This window comes from Thalassophryne amazonica, chromosome 13 (genome assembly GCF_902500255.1).
Source record: "Thalassophryne amazonica chromosome 13, fThaAma1.1, whole genome shotgun sequence".
Lineage (NCBI taxonomy): Eukaryota > Metazoa > Chordata > Actinopteri > Batrachoidiformes > Batrachoididae > Thalassophryne > Thalassophryne amazonica.
Genome location: NC_047115.1, coordinates 34,922,889 through 34,944,997, shown reverse-complemented (window position 1 = coordinate 34,944,997; position 22,109 = coordinate 34,922,889). Strand labels below are relative to the sequence as shown.

The window sequence follows — 22,109 nt, the reverse complement described above, 5'->3', positions numbered from 1 at the left end:
CTGGTTCCAGGATCTGATTAAGGATCTACATTCAGAGCTGTCTGGGGACTTTCGGAAGCTGGTCATGGCAATGTTGAAGACTCCGGCTCAGTTTGATGCCTCTGAGCTCAACAGTGCCATAAAGGTAAATGCTCAGCATCACAATCTACTGTAAATATTCTGTGTGATCACATTTTTTTTATCAAAACAGATGATCATTAATAAACAAACCATCTTAGTTATGCGATTTGCATTATAGAGACATTAGTTAATTATTTACAACCCAAATCTGTAAAATTTGGGATGGTATGGAAAATAGCGCAGTGTTTCTTACATTTTCATTGACTTTTATTTCATATCATTCGGCTGCCTTTTGGCAAAATCTTGCATGTTTGTTCCGTTTTGACATCCCTTGTACATCATGTTTCTCACCCTGAATGTTTGGTGGGAGTAATGTGTACACATTTGGTTGCCAACTGCCAACCTCCACAGAAGAAGAAGAATAACTTGCTGTGCTGTCACACAGTGATTCATGTGCTCTGTGAAGAGGAGAGGTTTTTATTTTTTTTTTTTTACATAAAGGAGGGATGAACACAAAAACTTTTTTCCACTCATGGATAGTGGTGGGTGAAGCCATTTATTGTCAAACAACTCTTTTTTTTTATCATGACAACAGAAACTACCCAAATGACCCTGATCAAAAGTTTACATCTTAATACTGTATGTTGCCCCCTTTAACATCAATGTCAGCTTGGAGTCTTTTGTGGTAGTTGACGAGGCTCTTTGATGGTAAAGCTGCCACTGAATGTCTTGGACTTTATTTGCATCCGTTATGAAGAAATGCAAACAGTATGGCACTCTGTGGTAAATCTGCATGGAGTAGACAGTTTTAAAAAACTGAGTGGCTGTGCAAGAAGGAGAAGAGTGATGAAAGACACAAAGACACACAAACAACCCAGAAGAAGTTATAGGCTTATGTGGCTGCAATTGGAGAAATTGGGCAGAGAGCAGATTTTGCATTTTGCATCACCACTCTTAGTTTCTTAGTGTAGTAGAGCGGAGATATTCTTTCACCAAAACAGATCGAATCAAAGCTTGCATCTCAGATGTACCTTCTCACAATTTGTAGCCAAACTTTCAAGTCTTCTTTTTAAGAAAATCCTCTGTTCCACTTCATCATGAAGCTGTATAACGGGTGATACAAAATGCAAAATTTGCACTGTGTGCAATTTCTCCAATCATAGCCACATAAGCCTATAACGTCTTCTGAGTTGTCTGGGTGTCTTGGTGGCTTTCCTCACTCTTCTCCTTCTTGCACAATCACTCAGTTTTTAAGAACCGTTGACTCCATGCAAATTTACTATAGAGTGCCATACTGCTTGTATTTCTTCGTAACTAATGTCCAAGACATATTCAGTGGCAGCTTTACCATCAGAGAGCCTCATCCACAACGACCACAAAAGGCTCCAAGCTGTCATTGATGTTAAAGGGGGGCAATTACACAGTATTAAGAACAGGGGTATGTAAACTTTTGATTAGGGTCATTTGGGTAGTTTCTGTTGTCATTATGATTTAAAAAGAGTAAACACAATAAATGGCTGAAACTAACTAAACTTGTTAACTGAAACTATTGTTCTTAGGGCTACACACTTAAAAAAAAAAAAACAGTATATAAAAAGACATTCATGTAAAAAATACAAAAACATATATCAATAACAATGAAGCTCATAAATATAAACAATACAAATATAAAAAAATCACACATCAAGCCTTTACAAAACCAAACAGTATAGTAAAGGATAAAAAACACACCTCAAAAATAGAAAACCTATGACACATACAAATTAAAAGAAAGCAGCCCAACAGTAATTCCTTATTCATTCCTCTTGGAAATTCCATTTGTAGTGTGTGTATCCAAAATGCTTCCCGCTGTGATAGAAGCTTCTCCCTATTACCTCCCCGTCTAGGGGGTTCAACCATTTCTATACCTTGAAATCTGAGAGAACATACATCGTGGCCAGCACTCAAAAACGTCTCGCCACCGAAGACTTTTCAACTCTGTTCCTAATATTACTTTTATGTTCTGAGATGCGAGTCTTTAGTTCTCTCTTAGTCTTGCCCACATAACACAGGCCACAAGGGCATTTTAGCAAGTAAACAACAAACTTAGTTTTGCAGGAAATCCTGCTCTTCACCAAATATTTACGGCCCGAATGTGGATGTGTAAAGCAGTCTCCCTTAATCATAGCGTTACACTGAACACAACCCCGGCAAGGATAATTCCCATTAGGCAGTGAAGACAAAAAATGTTCTGGGTGCATATATGTGTCTGTCTTAACAAGCTTGTCTCTCAGGTTAGGGGCTCTCTTATGGGCAAATATAGGCAACTCTTGAAACAAATGGCCAACTTGTGAATCACTTGACAAAATGTACCAATATTTCTTAACACTGTTTTTAAGATCTAGTGTGATATCCAAGAAAGTAGTGGCACAGACCAACCGTGAAGTATTGGACGACGAGGTGTAGGAGTTAAAAGCGACCGTCTGTCAATTTGTTTGACCCTGTGCCAGCAGTCCACCAGTATCTTTTTGTCATATCCTTTTACTAGAAATCTATTATAGAGTTCCTCTGCCTGTACATCAAAACTCTTGTCAGTACTACAAATTCTCCTTACTCTCAAAAATTGACTGAAAGGCAGACTCTTTTTAAGACCAGATGGATGATAACTGGTGAAATGCAAATAACTATTAGAGTCAGTCTTTTTCTTATACAGACTGGTACTAAAATAGTCATCCTTACACACATTCACGTCAAGAAAAGAAACAGAATCAAAGCTAAATTCTAGCATAAACATAGTAGGCATCCTAGAATCAATATAAACCTTAAAATCCTCAAGTTGAGCCACAGTTCCAGAAAAAATGAAAAAGATATCATCTATGTAGCGAAACCAACACTTTAAAAACTGTAAAAATGGATTATTATTGTATACAAAATCTTCAAACTTGCCCATAAATAAATTGGCATAATTTGGACTATATACACTGCCCCTACTTAACACCTTGACATTGTAAAAAATAGGAATCCTCAAATTTGAAATAATTTCTATTCAAAATAAGTTCAGACATGTCCAAAAGGAAGTTCGTGGGAGGGACAGGATTATCTCTGGTATCACGGAAAAACTTCAATGCTAGTAGCCCTTCAACATGTGGTACATTTGTATACAGACTGGCTACGTCCATTGTGCAGACAAGGTCCTCTGTCGTAACACTCTGTATCGCCTCTAATTTATTAAGCAAATCAGTAGTATCTTTAATAAATGACGGTAGCTGAAAAACCAGTTGTTTAATATGTTGATCAATATAAATAGAAATAGGCTCTGTAAGAGAGTCATTGCCTGCAACAATGGGACGTCCAGGTACTGGTTCAACCAAACTCTTATATATCTTAGGAAGAGTGTAAAAAATAGGATGCACTGGATATCTTTGAAAAAGAAAATTAAATTCAGCTAGTGTGATAAGTTTCTCATCCACTGATTTTTGAGAAAAGAATAAATTTCATCTTGAATCTAACAGTGGGATCATAAGAGAGAGGAGCATAAAAAGAATTATCACTCAGTTGCCAAAGAATCTCATTTCTATAACAGACTTTACTCTGAATAACCACAGCACCCCCCTTTCACAACACCCATTTCTTGTTTGTCACATTCAGCCTCTAAACAACTCTCAAATGACCTGAAAACAAAGATTGTTCAACATCATGGTTTAAGAGATGGATACAAAAAGCTATCTCAGATTTCAGCTGTCAGTTTCCACTCTGAGGAACATAGTGAGAAAATGAAAGACCGCAGGCACAGTACTACTTGAGGCCCGAAGTGGCAGGCCAAGAAAAATCTCAGATAAGCTGAAGCGAAGGATGGCGAGAACAGTCATAGTCAACCCACATGATCTTGCTGCAGATAGTGTCTCTGTGGATCGTTCAACTATACAGTGTACTTTGCACAAGGAGATGCTGTAATGCAGAGGAAGCCTTTTCTCAGGGATGAGATTTTTCTGCGGATTTGACAGTCCCGGGGGTCGATTTTGTGAAACGTCCAAATCCGTTGAGAAAATTTTAGGGGGGGTAAGAATGCAAAAAAAATAATGCCAGGCGTACCTTTGTTTAATAAAATTGTCGTCTATTCAGAACACTGAGTGGTCTTTGTTTGTTATCGCCGACGCAGCAAGTTTCGATCAGTCTGTCAGTCAGCCGAACGCGGAAGTAACGCTGTGCTGATCAGTGACCAGTATGAAGTAGGTGCACAATGAGCATGTAGTGTAAGGGAGGTAACTGTGTAGTCTTTCAACTTCCAATATTCGGTAGTTTTCCCTCCAACAAATCATAAAAACCGAGACGGTATCGAAGCGCAGTCAAAGCTATTACTTACGCACGTTTTCATTGGTTATTACAAAGCTTATGACCAATCAGCGCAAAGGTTATATATGCGTTTCTCCCGCCCTTACATGTATGTTTGTTGACAAGTGTGCCATGCTGAAAGTGGAGAATGCTGAAAATCAGTTATGAAAAAATATTTTGGTCACAAAAATACACATGTACAGTAGATAGTCTTAGTAAGGGTTTACAGTTTGAATTATAGATATGAACACCTGGCATTTATAGTAGTTTTTAATATCATTTTAGTGCAATTTACATGTTTTAAAACAGCAAAAATGCTGCTCCGCCCTGGACCCGCCGGGGCCTCCGGCCCCTGGACCCTGGCTTATTTTCCTCTGAAAATCAAATTTGCCAATCTCATCCCTGTTTTCTGCATACACGCCGCAAACAGAGTCACTTGAGGTATGCTACAGCACATTTGGACAAGCCAGCTTCATTTTGGAATAAGGTGCTGTTGACTGATGAAACTAAAAATTGAGTTATTTGAACATAACAAGGGGCAGTATGCATGGCTGAAAAAGAACACAGCATTCCAAGAAAAAACACTTGCTGCCTATAGTAACATTTGGAGGTGGTTCTATCATTCTGGGCCTATGTCACCAGTGCAGGTGCTGGGAATCTTGTTAAAGTTGAGGGTCACATGGATTCCAGTCAGTATCAGCAGATTCTTGAGAACAATGTTCATGAATCAGTGACAGAGTTGAAGTTGCGTGGGGGCTGGATCATTCAACAAGACAACAACCCTAAACACTGCTCAAAATCTACAAAGGCATTCATGCAAAGGAACAAGTACAATGTTCTGGAATGGCTGTCTCAGTCCCCCGACCTGAATATTATTGAAAATCTGTGGTGTGATTTTAAGCGGGCTGTTCATGCTCAGAAACCAACAAACCTGAGATGTTTTGTAAAGAAGAATGGTCCAAAATAAAATAAACCAGAATCCAGACTCTCATTGGAAGCTATAGGAAGCGTTTAGAGGCTGTTATTTCTGCAAAAGGAGGATCTACTAAACATTGATGTATTTTTTTCTGTTGGGGTGCCAAATTTATGCACCTGCCTAATTTTGTTTAAAGAATTATTGTACACTTTCTGTAAATCCTAGAAACTTCATTTCACTTTTCAAATATCACTGTCTTGCCTGCTATATCTGCAAAACTACATATATATTTGCAGCAGTTATGGTATTTTTATGCATAAAGACATCCCTCTTATAAATTAGTGTTTTGTTTTTGGATACATTAAGGGTAAATCTAAGTTGCAAGTGAAGGCGGTTTTTTCCTATCAAAAGCAAATTTTATGGATGTTTTTGTATTTATTTCTCACAACAGAGGAAAGGTGGCCCAACAAAAATGATTAGTTAGAAGACTACCCCGTCCAACTGATAAGCATGTATTATGTCTTCTCCAGAGTATCAGCTATTTGATAACATGAATCGTGTGTCACATGCACCCGGGGCACAGTGAATCAGTCTAGAAAGTGATTTACTAAGCCCCAGTATCAAGTGGATGACAAATATTACTTGTTGAACCTTATACATTTATTTTTCTATGAATTATTTCTATAATTTGTGTATATAAACAGCTGTTTTCACGTTTGAACAGAAATTATGACAGTTGTATTTATAATAGTTTCTAAAGGACTTATATCACTATATATGACACTCACACATTACATAGTTGGTTTGTTGGATTACAGTTTGTATATGCATCAGCATATATTTAATAATTTTGAAGAAATCTTTATAATCGTGTTTTTTTTTCATTATATTCTAAATTGATTCACTGTGCCCCGGACACAAATTCATGGGGCACAGTGAATCAAAATTTTAAAATCGATTTTTAAACACCTGTAAATTACACTTGGAGAGAAATAAATAACACAGCCTTATAAACAGTAACTTACTGTATTAAATCCACAATAAAATGACCTAAATCTATGCATAATGTGTTTATGCTGCCACAAAACAACATTTCTGATCCACTGTGCCCCGGTTTCCCCTATATTTAACTTAAATCGCTGAGCCAAACAACCAGTGATTTATAATGGAAAATCATGGATGGTGCCCAAACTTTTGCATACATCTCTCTCTCTCTCGCGCGGATCCGAGGAATTCCGCGGATTTCATTATGCAGAGGAGTGGGGGCTGTTAGTGTGGTACTCTGTAATTGTGATCGTCACTGAGTTTTTAAAATGCCTATCACAAAGCTTTTCCTTTTTCTTTTTTTTACGACATCGTGCAAGGTTTATAAGTCCGCGGACACTGTTCTGTGTGTTACAGATACAAATCTGTGTCCTCGGATCCGCGGAACTTCGCGGAGGAAAAATGCCACTCAAAGCGTATCTGTTACGACAGTTGTCGTAAAGCGGGACTGTGGTTGCTGCAGCGACGCTGTGTGTCTGCTGCAAGACAGTTAAGCTAAACGTAGCATGTAGACATTGCAAACTTTTGGAGATCTCAAGTTTTTAAAAGAATAATTTTGCAGCATGTGTGTCACGGGGCGACATCAGACAGAGCGACGATGGTGAGAAAGACGGTTTGAAAACGTTTGACAAGGACAAGAATCTGTGGAATTGTCGCTGGCTTCATGAACACACCTGAAAGATAAACGGGAGAAACATGGTAAGAATTTCTGTCTCCCTGGAAAATAAACATTGTGCTGTTCAAACAGGATTTTAGTAATAAAACATTTTTAATTACCAACTTATAATACAATAAAAATAGGCATTAATAAATTTGTTTACAGGTTGATTACTCAATAAATGTTAAACTTCAAAGTAATGAATGATTTGACATCTTAATCTGCAATAAAAGGGCAATTGTGAAAGTAATATAAAGTCTTAACGCATCGGCAAATAGTTGTTAAGCACATCATTTAAATTTAGCCTACTTATTTACAGTTTGTTTTTTTTAAAGTTTAACAAAATATTTTTACAGAGATACACACACACAAAAAAAAATTTAGAACATAGAGCAAAGAACATGCAGGGGTGTACTTAAAAAAAAACAACATTCAAAACATTCAATTTAAAATGAGAATACAGAGTGTCATACAAATTCAGGATGCCTGGCAGAAATGTAACTCCTCCATTTGCTCCAAACCTCTTCGAATTTGTCCGATTGTAATCTCCTGGAAAATGTAATTCGTTCCATTGTGAATAGTCCGTAAACAATCCTGTGTCAGTCCTCTAAAGATGGAGCGTGGGAGCTCATCCACTTTTTGGTGATTGCTTTACGGGCTGCCGTACTTAACATGCCGTATAGACATCTGGTTTCTTTGTCTGTGTCCACTGAATGTAAAGGTCCAAAAAGAAGTTCGTCCCAATTAAAAGGGAACTTCAGACCCAAAATTTTTTCCATTTCAGAATGAATACAAATCCAAAAGCTATTGACCAGTGGACATGACCAAAACAAATGGAAGTGTTTTGCAGTCTGGGCTCCGCAGTTTCTCCAACAACTGGAGGAGCTTGAATAATATTTGGTTTGTGCTGGAGTGATAAAATATCTACACAAGCTTTTCCAACCAAAACATCTCCAAACATTAGAGCTGGATATTTTCCATTGAAATGCACATTATTTAGACCAAGTAACATCAGAAATCACCACCTTTGATTCCCTTTCCCATTTTTGTTTAATATATGATTATTTCAATCCTTGGCTGCTTGTATAATTTCGAGATTAATTTAAAATTTGAGTCTGTGCGATATGCCTTAATAAAAATTCTAAGTATTGGAGTTTCAAAAATATCCTTATTTCTAGGCAAAGTTTTTTGTAGATGATGACGCATTTGGAGGAACCTGTAAAAATCTGAATTACTTAGTTGATATTGCTCCCTTACTGATTGAAATTCCCTCAAAATTTCCTTATCATACAACATACAATAAGCTCCTAAGCCTAGACCGGCCCAACTTTTATATGTTGTATCTAGTTTATTAGGAGTGAAATCCAAGTCATAAGCACACCATCTTAAAATCCTAGCTTTCTCATGCCAACCATTCTTATTAAGACAATTTAGCCAAAGTTTCAGCGGAAGATTAATCCATTGATTACCTTGTTCTATCTGCTCTTTTATCAGTCTTTTGTCGCCTAACTTTGCCTGAATTGGATAGTTTTCAGACTCGGCCATCTCTAGCTCTTTCCATCTTGCTTTATAGTCTGGATTACACCAACACACTAACGTCCGGAATTGTGCTGATAAATAATAGTCCCTCATGCACGGTAGAGCTAATCCCCCTTTGTCCTTTGCCAGCTGTAAATATTTGTATTTTAATCTTGGTCTTTTCCCCTGCCAGATAAATCTAGAGATTAGTTTGTCCCATTCATTAAACTGTTTATCAAATATTTCAATTGGGAGAGTTTGGAACAGATAAAGCAGTCTGGGAAGAGCATTCATCTTAACTACATCAATACGTGACTCAAAACTTAAAATTGGTAGCATGTTCCATCTTTTAATATCTTCATTAATTTTATGACTCAATGGCTTATAATTCACATCATGTAAATTTATAAGTTCTTTAGGTATGTTCACGTCCAGGTACTTCATCTGCTCCAAATCCCATTTCAATTTAACACTTGTTCCTATTTCTTGACTGGGCTCGTAATTAAAGGTTAATATCTGTGTTTTTGGAATGTTAAGTTTATAGCCAGATATTGAACTGAAGTCCTCCAGGAAAGATAGCAGTTTGGGGAAAGACAAGTTTGGATTTGTTAAGTAGATCAAAACGTCGTCTGCGAACAGGGAAATTTTGTGTTCTTGGCCCGCCATTTTGACTCCAGAAATACCACTGTCCTGCTTGATGTCTTGACTCAGGGCCTCAATGAAGAGAATAAAGAGTACTGGACTCAGCGGGCACACCTGACATGTCCCTCTTCTCAGGTCAAAGGATTTTGAGTGTGCTCCGTTAATTTTAATTCTTGCTTTCGGACACCTGTATAATGCCTGGATGACTACAATAAACGACCGATGAAAACCAAATTGTCCCAAAATTTTATATAAAAATTCCCAGTTTACCCAATCAAAGGCTTTTTCAGCATCAAGACCAATGAGGATCATTTCAATATTTTCTTCTGTTACGTGATCAATTATATGTAGTGTTCGTCGGATATTGTCCTGTGTCTGTCTCTGCTTAATAAAGCCCGTCTGGTCCAGGCTAATTATCTCAGTGAGAATATTCTCCATTCTTTTGGCAAGAATGTGTGTGAATATCTTGTAATCTTGATTAAGTACACTAATTGGACGATAATTTCCACAATCAAGCTTGTCCTTTCCCTCTTTGGCTATTAAGGAGATAGTAGCCTCGTTCCATGATGGGGGAGTTACACCTGTCTGTAAAATAAAATTAAATGTGGTTTTCATTAAACGCACCAAGAGGTCTTTCATCTCTTTGTACCACTCTGAAGGGAAACCGTCTGGTCCCGGAGCTTTATTTGGTTTCAAATTGGAAATGACCTTCTTAATTTCAAGTTCAGTTATTTCAGTCATCAAGTTTTTATTTTGATTTTCACTCACTTTCGGTAGAATTAGTGTATTCAGGAAAGACATGTTTTTTTTTTTTCATCAGTTTTTGATTGTGTGTATAGTTCTTTATAGAAAGTTAAAAAAGTATGTTGAATATCTTCCCATTTATAAATTAACTCGTTTGTTTGAGGATCTTTAATTTTATGAATTGTATTTTCTAATTGTTGTCTTTTCAATTTATAGGCTAACAGTTTTGCTGATTTACCCCCTACCTCGTAATATCTTTGCTGTAAAAATACCATATTTTTCTTTATTTCATTAATTGCGTTTTTCTTTTTTTTGTATTTCTAAGGACAAATTTTTATTCATAGTAATTTTATGGTCATTTTCCATTATTTTTAATTGTGATTGGAGTTTTTTAAATGTCTCATTTCTTGTCTTTTTTAGATTGGAGCTATAGCCTATAAGTTTCCCCCTCAGGACAGCTTTTAAAGCATCCCATAAGATAATTGGTGAAACTTCCTCATTATCATTCTCGATCAGATAATTCGTAATATCTTCCCTGATCTGTTCTCTAAATGGGGGTAGAATACCTGTGTTTAATCTCCAAAGTGTGTCTCTCTTTCTATTCCCAAATACACTGGGATGTGGTCCAATAAGTCCATTACTCCTATCTCACAACTAACCACTCTATTAAAATCTTTTTGGAACATTAAGAAATAGTCCAGCCTAGAGTAGAAAGAGTGCGGGTGGGAGTAAAAAGTGTAATCTTTTCTAGTTGGGTTCATCTCCCTCCACACGTCCAGAAGGCCCAGTTCTTTAAGAATTAATTTAATAAACTTAGTTATTTTATTTGGCTCCGAGCAGTGAGGGTTAGACGAATCCAGCACTGGATTGAGTCGAATCAGAGTGCCCTGTACCTCTACTGTAATTAATTCAAAAATATTTTTATAAAATTTCAACTCTGACCCCGGGGGAGCATATATGTTCAAAAAAGTAGTCAAAATACCTTCCAAGTATCCCTTCACCATTACAAATCTCCCCTCCTTATCTCTTTTCTCTTGAATACACTCAAAATTAAGCCTCTTTGAAATTACGATTACCACTCCTCTTTTAGAGCCCTGAGAACAAGCAGATGAGAATTGGTTAAATTTCCATTTTATGAGTTTCTCATGTTCTGGCTGTGACAAATGAGTTTCCTGCAAGAGAGCCACTTCTATTTCTTCTTTTTTCAACTTAGACATAATCTTACCCCACTTAATAGGATTACCCAACCCGTTTACATTATAAGATACAATCTTAGTAGTTTTATTACTCTGCATCATATAGGCATTTAAATTTGAACCTCAATATCTTTGATAAAATAAAACGTACACCCCTGGTAAACAACAACCAAAAAAAAGAAGGTAGTATTTGATAGAAGGAACAGTAAAAAATAAAAAACATACTACCTTGACTTCCAAAAAAAAAAATAGCTACCGTATAAGCTGAGAGTGGTGAGGGAAAGACTCTTCTGCCAACCTGTGGAAGAGTGCCCCCTGCAGCCCGCTGACTGACAATGCGTAGGTCCGTGGTGTCCCTATATCTTTCACTAACCTGACATAATCAACTTATAAATGCCCTCAATCCCCAACAAATTAGTATAACAAAACAGTGAAACAATTTAACAAATGAAATAAAAAAATAAAATGGATAAATAAGAGAGAACATATTCCTCATATATAATGTCTCTGTGTAAGCCGCACTTTTGTTAGTTTGCGTCATCTCTATGCCTGAACTCCTGGAGCCGCTCTCTGAAGCCCTGCTTTTGTGCCGTGCTACCTTGCTTCATCTTCTTACTCTTTGTTTGCCATGACTGCTGATCGATTTGGTCCAGAAGTGTAGATCGATCCTTCACCACTTTCACCGACAGTCCCCTTGTCACCATATCCGCCGTAGCTTCATGCGCCGTGTTGTACGTCACTGTGCCGTCACTATAATACACTCTCAGCCTGGCTGGGAAGGGCGACTGGAATCTAATATTGTTCTCCTTAAGTACATCCTTGGCCGCCATATACTCTTTCCTTCTTCGTTGTATTTCTGTGGCATAGTCATTGTCCACGTGCACTTTTTTCCCCCTTGAAGTCAAATCCTTTCGCTTGCCAAGCTTGTTTGAGTATATCCTCTTTGGTGCGATAACTTGCAAATTTGACAATAAATGAGCGAGGCGCGGCTCCTTCAGGTGGTTTTTCGGCAATAGCACGGTGCGCTCTTTCAATACCCAATGTGGAAGGAGATGAGAGACCAAAGCTTTTTCAAACAACATCTCCACAAAGTTAATCACAGATGGAAATGAGTCCTCTTCTCCCTCCTTCACTCTGTATATCCTGATGTTCTCCCGCCGTGAGCGGCTCTCGAGGTCCAGCATCTTTGTTTCATACCGCGTTTGTTGTTTAGTTAGCTCCCTTAGCAGCTCTTCCGAATGTTGCACCCGGGTCTCCACTTCATTTAAGCGGCCCTCTGCTTCGTCCAGCCTTTTGCCGAAGCCATTTACTTCTTCTGTCATTGCATTAAACTGCTCATTCGTGTCTTTTCTGAAATCACGTAACTCTCTTAGTATCATGCCCATATTAGCAGGGCGGTCTTTCTTGTCAGCGCTACCTTGTGGCTCATCCTCCATGTTGTTGCTGGCTTGCGACAGAGTATCTTCACTCGCCTCACTGCGTTCACGTGCTGTTTTTTTCTTATGTTTTGTCAGAATTTTTCTTCTTTAGAATAGTACCCGCTTCTTTAGAACCAATATTTTCCAATTTTCGAGTTAGAAAAATAGGGTAAAATAGGGAATTACTCAGTCGGGAGCGTGCACTCTATGCTGCCTTCACTTGTCCCGCCAGACCGGAAGTCCCCAAACAGGATTTTAGATAAGATTATGTCACTTTTTTATTATTAATCTAGACTTTCTTTCATTGGAAAAAAGACTTTGTGGCTTTGAATGGATGTACATGAATTTACACAAGAATGTAAATCAGTTTTTGTTAATGTAGACTTTTTTCATGGGAAAAAGACACTGGATTTACAAGAATTTACACACAATATTTGTCTTTTTTACTATAAGATATGTTATTGATATTTTACCCTGATTTTCAAAATATTCTACAAGCTTTAGCTGTGGTTTTTGAAATGCTGCAACAGTCTTTTCAGTCTTCATGAATTTCATGTAGTTTAATTGTTCTGAGTTAATGCATAATTTGGTTTACAATTAAAAGGAACATCATTCCAGGTCCGACTTCCACATCATATTCTCTTATTTCAACATTATCATTGACAGTTAAAATAAAAGGTTGAGTCTAGGATCATTTAAATATGTGCTTTTGAGATTTTGTTTTTTCTTCCAGGAGATGCTAAAAATGTATCATTAGATAAAAAATTAATTTGGTTTCTGGGGCCCCATGGGCCCTCGACCCCCTCCAAATTTTCCTCGGATTTCACAATTTCCATTTCACTGTGTGTGTGTGTGTGTGTGTGTGTATATGTATATGTATATGATTGTTACAAACCCCAGGCTTTCACATTATTGCTGTGTTTTCCTCTTTAACAGGGTGCTGGAACTGATGAAGCCTGTCTGATAGAGATCCTGTCTTCTCGCTCAAATGCTGAGATCAAGGAGATAAACCAGATTTACAAACAAGGTAAAATACATCTGTGTGGCTATTTCACTGCCTTGAAATACTGCTGTTCTTACTTATTATATTCTCTTAATTCCTTGTCTGTAAAGTGTTTTATTACATTATTCTGCAAGTAGTGTGTGTGTTTTGGCACTGCCAAAAATACCTCCAAGGGTGGTGGCCAAGTGTTTAGTGCAGTGGTGTCCAAACTATTCCAGAAAGGGCTGAGAGGGTGCAGGTTTTCTTTGCAGCCACTGACTCCAGCAGGTGATTTCACTGATGAACTCATCCCACCTGCTCAAAGGGATGTTAATCAGTGAAATCACCTGCAAAAAATTGTATTTTTAAAAACAATTATAACTAATTACTTTCTTTGTGTTTACATGGTAACCTGTTGTACAGTTTCCTTATTAATATGATTAAGTTAGCCCATCCTAACAACCCTGAATAGCTGTTAGGATGCAGTCGTATGTTTGTTGGAAAATGTTGGTGCCTTATTCTTTAAATAGAAACTGTAAGCAAAAGGGAACACATTCTCATAGAAGTCCATGTTAAAATGCCCAGATTCAAAGGAAAAAATAAACATGTTTACAGCCTGGTACAAAAACTGGTTTTGGTCTCTATAGCTAGTTTCCCCCACCATTTTTTTTCTGGTCTCCTGAGTTTAAGCTGTTTTAAGCCATAAAGTTATGTATAATTAGGGGTGTGGTTGCTCTGAGTGACAGCTAGTCTGTCTGATGGCAAAGAAGCCACTCTTCTTCTAGTTGTTGCGAGGGACCATGTTTGTCCTTGCTGAGCATTTTATGTCAAATATCTGTATGAACATGGGTTGTTGTGTCGTTACTTGTCCTGATGTATCATGTAAGATGTCTGTGTTCAGTATTTCTGTCAAGTGATATTTTTGCCTTGTTTAATTTTGGATGCTAACAGCATTAACACTTTTAGCAGCTATCAGTAGCTTGATGGCATTGATGGTCCAGTTAATCTGCCCTTACTAAGGAAATAAGCGGGTCAGAATTTTTAATGCCCACACCAAAGCAAACCAGTACCCAGTCCCTAAAAATATAATTTAATTAAAAACCTGATCCAAGTTTAGCTTAATTTGTCTGATAGCTGGAAGACAGGGTTGCATATTTGGGCCTCATTTGTCCCACCCAGATCGCACACAGTCTCACCCACACTCCACCTCTTTATCCAAATATGAGTTGATTGTGGCGTACGCAGAGTAAGCACTGCCAACATGGCAACACCCAGAGCAGCACTGTTTGGTTTTCAAGACTGGTCTTCTGGATCTGTATAGAGAGGCTTTGTGTGACATCATGCAGGGTGTTTCCTGTGTGTGTGTATATTTAGTTTTTATATATATATATATATATATACTCTATGTTTAAATGCAGTAAAAGTGTCGTATTTAAATGTGCTCAACATCAACATTTTAGCAACCACAATCCTGTATCCCTGAAACCCAAGTTTCAGTATAGAGCCTTTGCTTTTACTTGAAGATTTTATTGTTGCTTGTTGATATTCCAGAATACAAGAAGACACTGGAAAGTTCTATTAGTGGAGATACGTCAGGCCATTTCCGTCGGCTCCTGGTCTCACTTGCTCAGGTAAAGCTCAGACCCAATTATATGTGAGATCTCCTTGTTATTACAATGAGACAACAGTAGATGCAGTACTGTACTGTTTTAAAACTGTATTTGAGACATCTGTGCCTTTCGTAGGGTAATCGTGATGAGCGACCAAATGTTGACCTCTCTCTGGCCAAGCAGGATGCTCAGGTAAAGTCTCGTTTATGAAGAACTTCCCTCTGTTCATGCGCAGCATCACAGTGTGGAGTGGTTAGAACTGTTGGCTCCTGGTTCTAACCTACGCTGACAGTTTTTCCATGTGGAGTTTGGATTTGCTCCCTGTGTCTGCAGGTACTGTTATATTCCTAAAACAAAAAACATTTTGGTCTTGCAGGCCTTGTATGCTGCGGGAGAGAACAAGTTAGGAACAGATGAGTCCAAGTTTAATGCAATTTTATGTTCGAGGAGCAAAGCCCATCTGAGCGCAGGTACTGTTGAACAAAATCTAATTCAATTTTAAAATTCTGTATAAAAAAAAAGAAGTACAAGTAGAATGAAGCCCATTGAGCAAATGTGTGTGTGTGTGTGTGTGTGTGTGTGTGTGTGTGTGTGTATGTGTATAGTGTTTAATGAGTACCAGAAAATGTGTGGTAGAGACATTGAGAAGAGCATCAGCAGAGAGATGTCTGGAGACCTTGAAAGCGGCATGCTGACAGTTGGTGAGAATACACACACACACACAGATACAACGTAGCGTATTCCCAGAAAGGCTGCATCTGCAGTGCATTGTGAGTAAAAGAGTGCAGAGATTTGCCAACATGTTTTATGCACTGATATAACTCTGTGTTTGAACATTTGTATCGCACAACTACAAAATATTTTCTGTGATTCTTGTTTATCACATAATACATTGGAACTGGAGGTTATATTGCAGCTAATTGCAAAATCTTTTCTTTTTTGTTTTGTCCCTTTTTGCTAACATTTTTCAGGTCTGTGATACAGTAAGATGATTTCCAGTAGATGTGCTTACATTTCAGGAAATCCACACTGTACATATTCCCATGTTGGTCCCCTGGTGTGTAGATGTCTGTCTTTGTGATGAAGTGGTGTGCACTTTGTGTTTTCATTTTCATGTCATTGGTATGGGGGGGTCTTTGTTTTCTAATTGAGATTTATATTCTTTATATCTCTGCCGCTGTACAATTATCTCTGCCAAGGAGCATTTATCTGTGTATTTGTGTGTGAGAGAGAGGGGGAGAGACTGAAACGAGACCTTCAGCTTGACCAGACCCAAAGTGGGTAATTTTTAAAACTTAGATTCCAGACCATTTTAAAAGATATTTAAACATTACAAAAGAAGCCATTAACAACCTTGGCAGAGTTATGTACTCTCAGTACCCTGAGAATTTATTTTCATTTAGCTTGTCATCTTCAGTTACACTTGTTTTGGGCCCTATTTTCCACCAGGCATAAAATGGTGCACAGCACAATGCTTGTATCATTGCTAGTTTCCACCTGATGCAGTTGTAAGTTTTGCAGCCACGTCATCAAGTCCATTTTGCACTCGTCAGATCATGTTGGTCTAAATCTCATGTGTGGTCAGGTGTAGAGCCAGTGCATTCGTGTCAGTTCACAAGCAACCATTATCTATATTATAATAGTGAAGTGGCTTCTGTGTGTGCGCGTGTGAGAAACCGGTGAGAGCTGACATTTTCCATTTGGCATGCTTTTGTATTTTGGGTCAAGGATAAATGCTGCAATGCACCATGACAGTTTAGGGTTTTGAGGCTTTAAATGTTGTTATTGTGGTTCGTATTAGTTTAACAGTGTTGTTAGTGTTTTTTGATTCATTGTGTTTTTGTAGTTCAGTTGGTTTAGTCAGTTTAGTTAAGTGTTACTTTGCTGTTACCATGAGTGACTTAAGTGTCATGCTCCCAGTACCATAAGTGAAAAGTGCTGTGCTTTTAATGTCTTCCGCCCCACTCTCTGTCAAATTAAAAGCACCTGCTTACAGCAGAAAGCAGAAAAGACAAAAAAAAAAGCTCTGTGTGCATGCAATTTTGATCACGCACAAACTTTGGAGAGCTGACATTTGGCATGTTTATGTGTTTTGGGTCAAGGATGAACGGCGGCAAGGATGAAAGCTGAACGTAATATTTGTAGAGAAGCTAAATTAGCCAACAACACTGAATAATGGACCATTGATATTTCCATTTGGGACTCACACACCAATCAAGCAGGGGGCGGTAAATTTATTTATTTATTTTTTGTAAGTTTCATTGTAAGTACATAATATTGTAAATACGTTAAAAATACATGGATAACACAAGAAAGGGAAAACACTTATTTCCATGGTGGTCCATTTAAAAATAAGTTAATAATAGTGTGAATATCATAATAACCTTAACAATTTATACAGTAAATTAACATTAAAAAATTATGTAATTAACAAGAAATAAAAGGTTTGAGTTCTTCTAAAACTGTTGAGGTCTAAGCTCAAAGGTTCTAAAAACATTCTGGAACCACACACAATTCCAATTCAACTCCATTATAGAAAGATTGCACTTTTTTTTTTTTTTTTAACCACCCTTGAAAAATGTCAGCTACTTATTTTATGACGACTACCCAATCTAGAGCCTGTGGATCCCCACGAGCAAGACACTAGTTGTAGAACTATGAAACTTTTCTCAAACGTAGTGCAGGCAACCGGCCTCAGAACTTGTTTTCATTCCAGAGTTTGCATGTGAAGTCCGTCTCAGAGGCAGAAACGGCTGCAGTGGAGAGTACATTAATCCAACGCTCATAGCAGTCACACCTCTCATGTTTTGTGAATGAATCCAGCTCCTGTTTTGCACAGCAGCCTGATTTGCTTATTGCAAAGTAAACATCAGTATGATGCCAAAGTCACCCTAAAAACATTTGCACAATGTGTTGTGCACCTGCCATGAAGATAAGGCAATTTTTTGTGTATTTCTTCATATTTTGGTTCTTTTTTCAGTTACTTATTGAATTTTTCCTGCCTTCTATCACCCTATACTGACTAGTTATTTTGATTATGTAAACATTTGGACAAATTCATTTTTTGCAGAAGAAGCCCCTTAATTTTTTTTTGTTTGTTTGTTTTCCAAGGGGATTTTGGCAAGACAATACAAAGAACGTTTAAAGCTTGCATACAGTGTAACTGGAAAGTATTCACAGCGCTTCACATTTTCAACATTTTTTTATGTTGCAGCCTTATTCCAGAATGGATGAAATTAATTTTTTCCTCAAAATTCTACACACAATACCCCAAAATAACAGTGTGAAAAAAGGTTTTTGTTTTTTGCAAATTTATTAAAAAATAAAACTTAGAAATCACATGTACATAAGTATTCACAGCCTTTGCCACAAAGCTTAAAATTGAGCTCAGGTGCATTCTGTTTCCACTTATGATCCTTGAGATGTTTCTACAGCTTATTTGGAGTCCACCTGGGGTAAATTTAGTTGATTGGACATGATTTGGAAAGACGCACACCTGTCTACATATAAGGTCCCACAGTTGACAGTGCATGTCAGAGCACAAACCAAGCATGAAGTAAAAAATTAAAAAACCTGTCTCTTGACCTCTGAGACAGGATTGTCTCAAGGCACAAATCTGGGGAAGCATACAGAAACATTTCTGCTGGTTTGAAGATTCCAGTAAGCACAGTGACCTCTATCACCCGTAAATGGAAGACATTCAGATCCACCAAGACTCTTCAAAGAGCTGGACGCCTTTCTAAACCGAGCGGTCAGGGGAGAAGGGTCTTAGTCAGGGAGGTGACCAAGAACCCGATGGTCACTCTTTCAGAGCTCCATCATTCCTCTGTGGAGAGAGGAGAAGCTTCCAGAAGGACAACCATCTCTGCAGCAATCCACCAATCAGGTCTGTATGGTAGAGTGGACAAACTGAAGCCACTTCTTGGTAAAAGGCACGTGACAGCCCGCCTGGAGTTTGACAAAAGGCACCTGGAGGACTCTCAGACCATGAGAAACAAATTCTCTGGTCTGATGAGACAAAGATTGAACTGTCTGATGTGAATGCCAGGAGTCACATTTGGAGGAAACCAGGCACCATCCCTACAGTGAAGCATGGTGGTGGCAGCATCATGCTGTGGGGATGTTTTTCAGCAGGAAGAACTGGGAGACTAGTCAGGATTGAGGAAGGATGAACGTAGCAATGTACAGAAACATCCTGGAAAAAAACCTGCTCCAATGCGCTCTTGACTTCAGACTGGGGTGATGGTTCATCTTTCAGCAGGACAGTGACCCTAAGCACACAACCAAGATATCAAAGGAGTGGCTTCAGGACAACTCTGTGAATGTCCTTGAGTGCCCCAGCCAGGGCCCAGACCTGAATCTGATTGAACATCTCAGAAGAGATCTGAAAATGGCTGTGCACGGATGCTTCCCATCCAACCTGATGGAGCTTGAGAGGTGCTGCAAAGAGGAATGGACAAAACTACCCAAAGGTAGGCGTGCCAAGCTTGTGGCATCATAATTCAAGAAGACTTGAGGCTGTAATTTGCTGCAAAAGGTGCATCAACAAAGTATTGAGCAAAGGGTGTGAATACTTATGTACATGTTTTTATTTTTAATAATTTAATTTAATAAAAAAAACATGCTTTCATTTGGGCATTATGGAGTCTTGTGAGTACAATTTTGAGAGATAAAAAATAATTTACTCCATTTTGAAATAAGGCTGTAACATAACAAAATGTGGAAAAAGTGAATTTTTTCCAGATGCACTGTACTTGTGTGCCTCATTGGTTGTAAGTAACTGATTTGTCTTTTTCAGTGAAGTGTATTAAGAACATCCCTGCCTACTTTGCTGAGAGGCTTTACAAGGCCATGAAGGTGAGACATATGTCCTGTTTGGAATTTTTTCAAGATAATATAGTGTAACAGCAGTTATATCATTTTCTAAAATTTCTGTTTCGTGTCACCTGCCTTATATACAGTGTATGTGTGTGTTCATGTGCTCAGGGAGCCGGAACCAAAGACAAAACCCTGATCCGGATCATGGTGTCCCGTTCTGAGGTTGATATGCTGGATATCCGCCAGGAATACCTGAAAAACTATCGCAAGTCGCTGTACACAGACATCTCTGTAAGTACCTTTCACAGATCATTGAAAAGTAATAAGTGAACTGGCTATTTTTTGCATGGTGAGCAAGTTCACAAACAGAATAAACGCTTTGCTGACATTTTGTTTGATTGGCAGGGAGACACATCAGGAGACTACAAGAAACTACTGCTGAAGCTCTGTGGAGGCAGTGACTGAAACAGAAATACAAGATCTACTGCACTATAGCAGTTTCCTACCAATATCTGATTTTCACCTTATATATATACTATGCACAAGCTGCAACACTGCATGTCATGCCAATGCTCTCAATGCAACTTTTAGTCGCTTATCAGAACCTCATACATGTTGCTGTTTCTTCTTCGTGCACTAAGGTTTTATACTTTTTTGCCACGTGTATGTTTTTGCATATACATGCTTGAATGTTAAATGTCTATCAGATTGTTTAAATTTTAAGAGCTACAGTATGTATTTTCAGGATATTTAAATTGTGCCAATATCAGATATCTCAGGATATTACATTTATTAGCTAATTTTCTAATGTTAAACAATTTTGAGCAAAATGTTGTACATCAGATTATGTAGCAGCTAAGTACCAAAGTAGAATGTTGTTTACAATTCCATCATTGCTATATTTTTTTCAACTCTTCACCACAGTTGTGCTGATTTGCAGATCTTTGTTTTGACATTAACTTATGTACACCAGTTTAGAATTAAATTCATTAATAAAGCCACAGCTAATAATTACTTTCATAATTTAATAATGGATTTTATTTCTATGGTTAACCTTTTGTGTAGGCTCCAAAATGTCATTAAACCAGTGGAAAAAAAAAAAAAAAAAAGTAATTCCAAGCCCACACACAAAGATAATATCTTTACAATGCTTGTTCAATTAAATACTTGTAAAATTTAATTTATGTTGGTAATAGGAACAAAGCAAGAAATGCACTTATTCAAAAAGTTGGAAATGGGAAAAACTTTTTTCCTTGATAAATTACAAAAATTATTACAATAGTTGATTACAGTTGATTATTTAAAATTTGTTTCAGCTACATCGAAAACAGTGTTCCTTTAAACCTGGTTTTTAGCCCCATAGAATTGGCTTTGTTTTAAAACTGGATGTGCACATGCACCATTTCATAACAAAAACAATATAACCACAATATCCTGAACAAGTAAGGAGTGTCTCCTTGTAAATAAACGCATTTCAATAATTGATGATGCTTGTCTTAATTACTGTCACAGAAATAAGAGAATTTGCATTTAAACTAAATTTCACACAGTCAATATCTGTTGTTCATTGGACAGAATGATCATCAACATCCACAAAACACCTGCAGCTGTAAGCTTGCATCTCACACTGAATCGATCGTATCCCTTCATTCACAATCAAAGGAAACACAATATTGATGTTTGTTTTATCAGGGGGCATACCAACAAATAGAATTATTATAATGACATTATTATTATAACTCTTAACCATGGGTGTATTTTATCTTTTATCATTGTTAGCACTTGGTTGTTGCACGCAGTTGGCCACTTGCCTGCCAAACGGGAAAACCCAGGTTCCCAATTCAAAGTCAGCCATGCCTCATTCTTCATGTACATCTGCAGCTGCTTCAGGAGCAGCATCTGGTGTAAAACTTGAACCAAACAACATGCAGATCCATATTGGCTCAGCTATGGTGACCCAAAGCAAGAATGAGAGCAGCCAAAAATAAACTGTAATAGCTGTAGTTTGTCTTGTTGTTTACCTGCAGAGGGCAGTGAAGTCTTTATTTTTGTATGATTTAAACCCCTGGAACGCTGGAACCTGATTACAAGTGCTCAGCTGTGAACAGTATGGATCGACAGCATAAGATCAATAATTATGATCACAATTCATTTTAAATTGGTTCAACCTGATGATTTCAAAAACAATAATA

The 22,109-nt window shown here is 37.7% G+C and overlaps 1 protein-coding gene across 5 annotated transcripts in view; it reads left to right on the top strand.

Moving 5' to 3' along the window:
• The window catches only part of anxa11a (annexin A11a), a 41,362-nt gene extending 19,986 nt beyond the window's left edge, over positions 1–21,376 (top strand). For 4 of the 5 annotated variants that reach the window (XM_034185446.1, XM_034185444.1, XM_034185445.1 and 1 more), the window contains 9 exons: positions 11–124; positions 13,444–13,534; positions 15,041–15,120; positions 15,235–15,291; positions 15,476–15,569; positions 15,705–15,800; positions 19,898–19,956; positions 20,086–20,208; positions 20,323–21,376. In XM_034185446.1, the coding sequence (XP_034041337.1) occupies positions 11–124; positions 13,444–13,534; positions 15,041–15,120; positions 15,235–15,291; positions 15,476–15,569; positions 15,705–15,800; positions 19,898–19,956; positions 20,086–20,208; positions 20,323–20,382 (774 nt within the window). In that variant the 3' untranslated portion in view covers positions 20,383–21,376. Of the gene's footprint in view, positions 1–10; positions 125–13,443; positions 13,535–15,040; positions 15,121–15,234; positions 15,292–15,475; positions 15,570–15,704; positions 15,801–16,070; positions 16,083–19,897; positions 19,957–20,085; positions 20,209–20,322 lie in introns of those variants that run through there. The other variant, XR_004564630.1, reaches the window with a different exon arrangement.
• Positions 21,377–22,109: the final 733 nt, after the last annotated feature.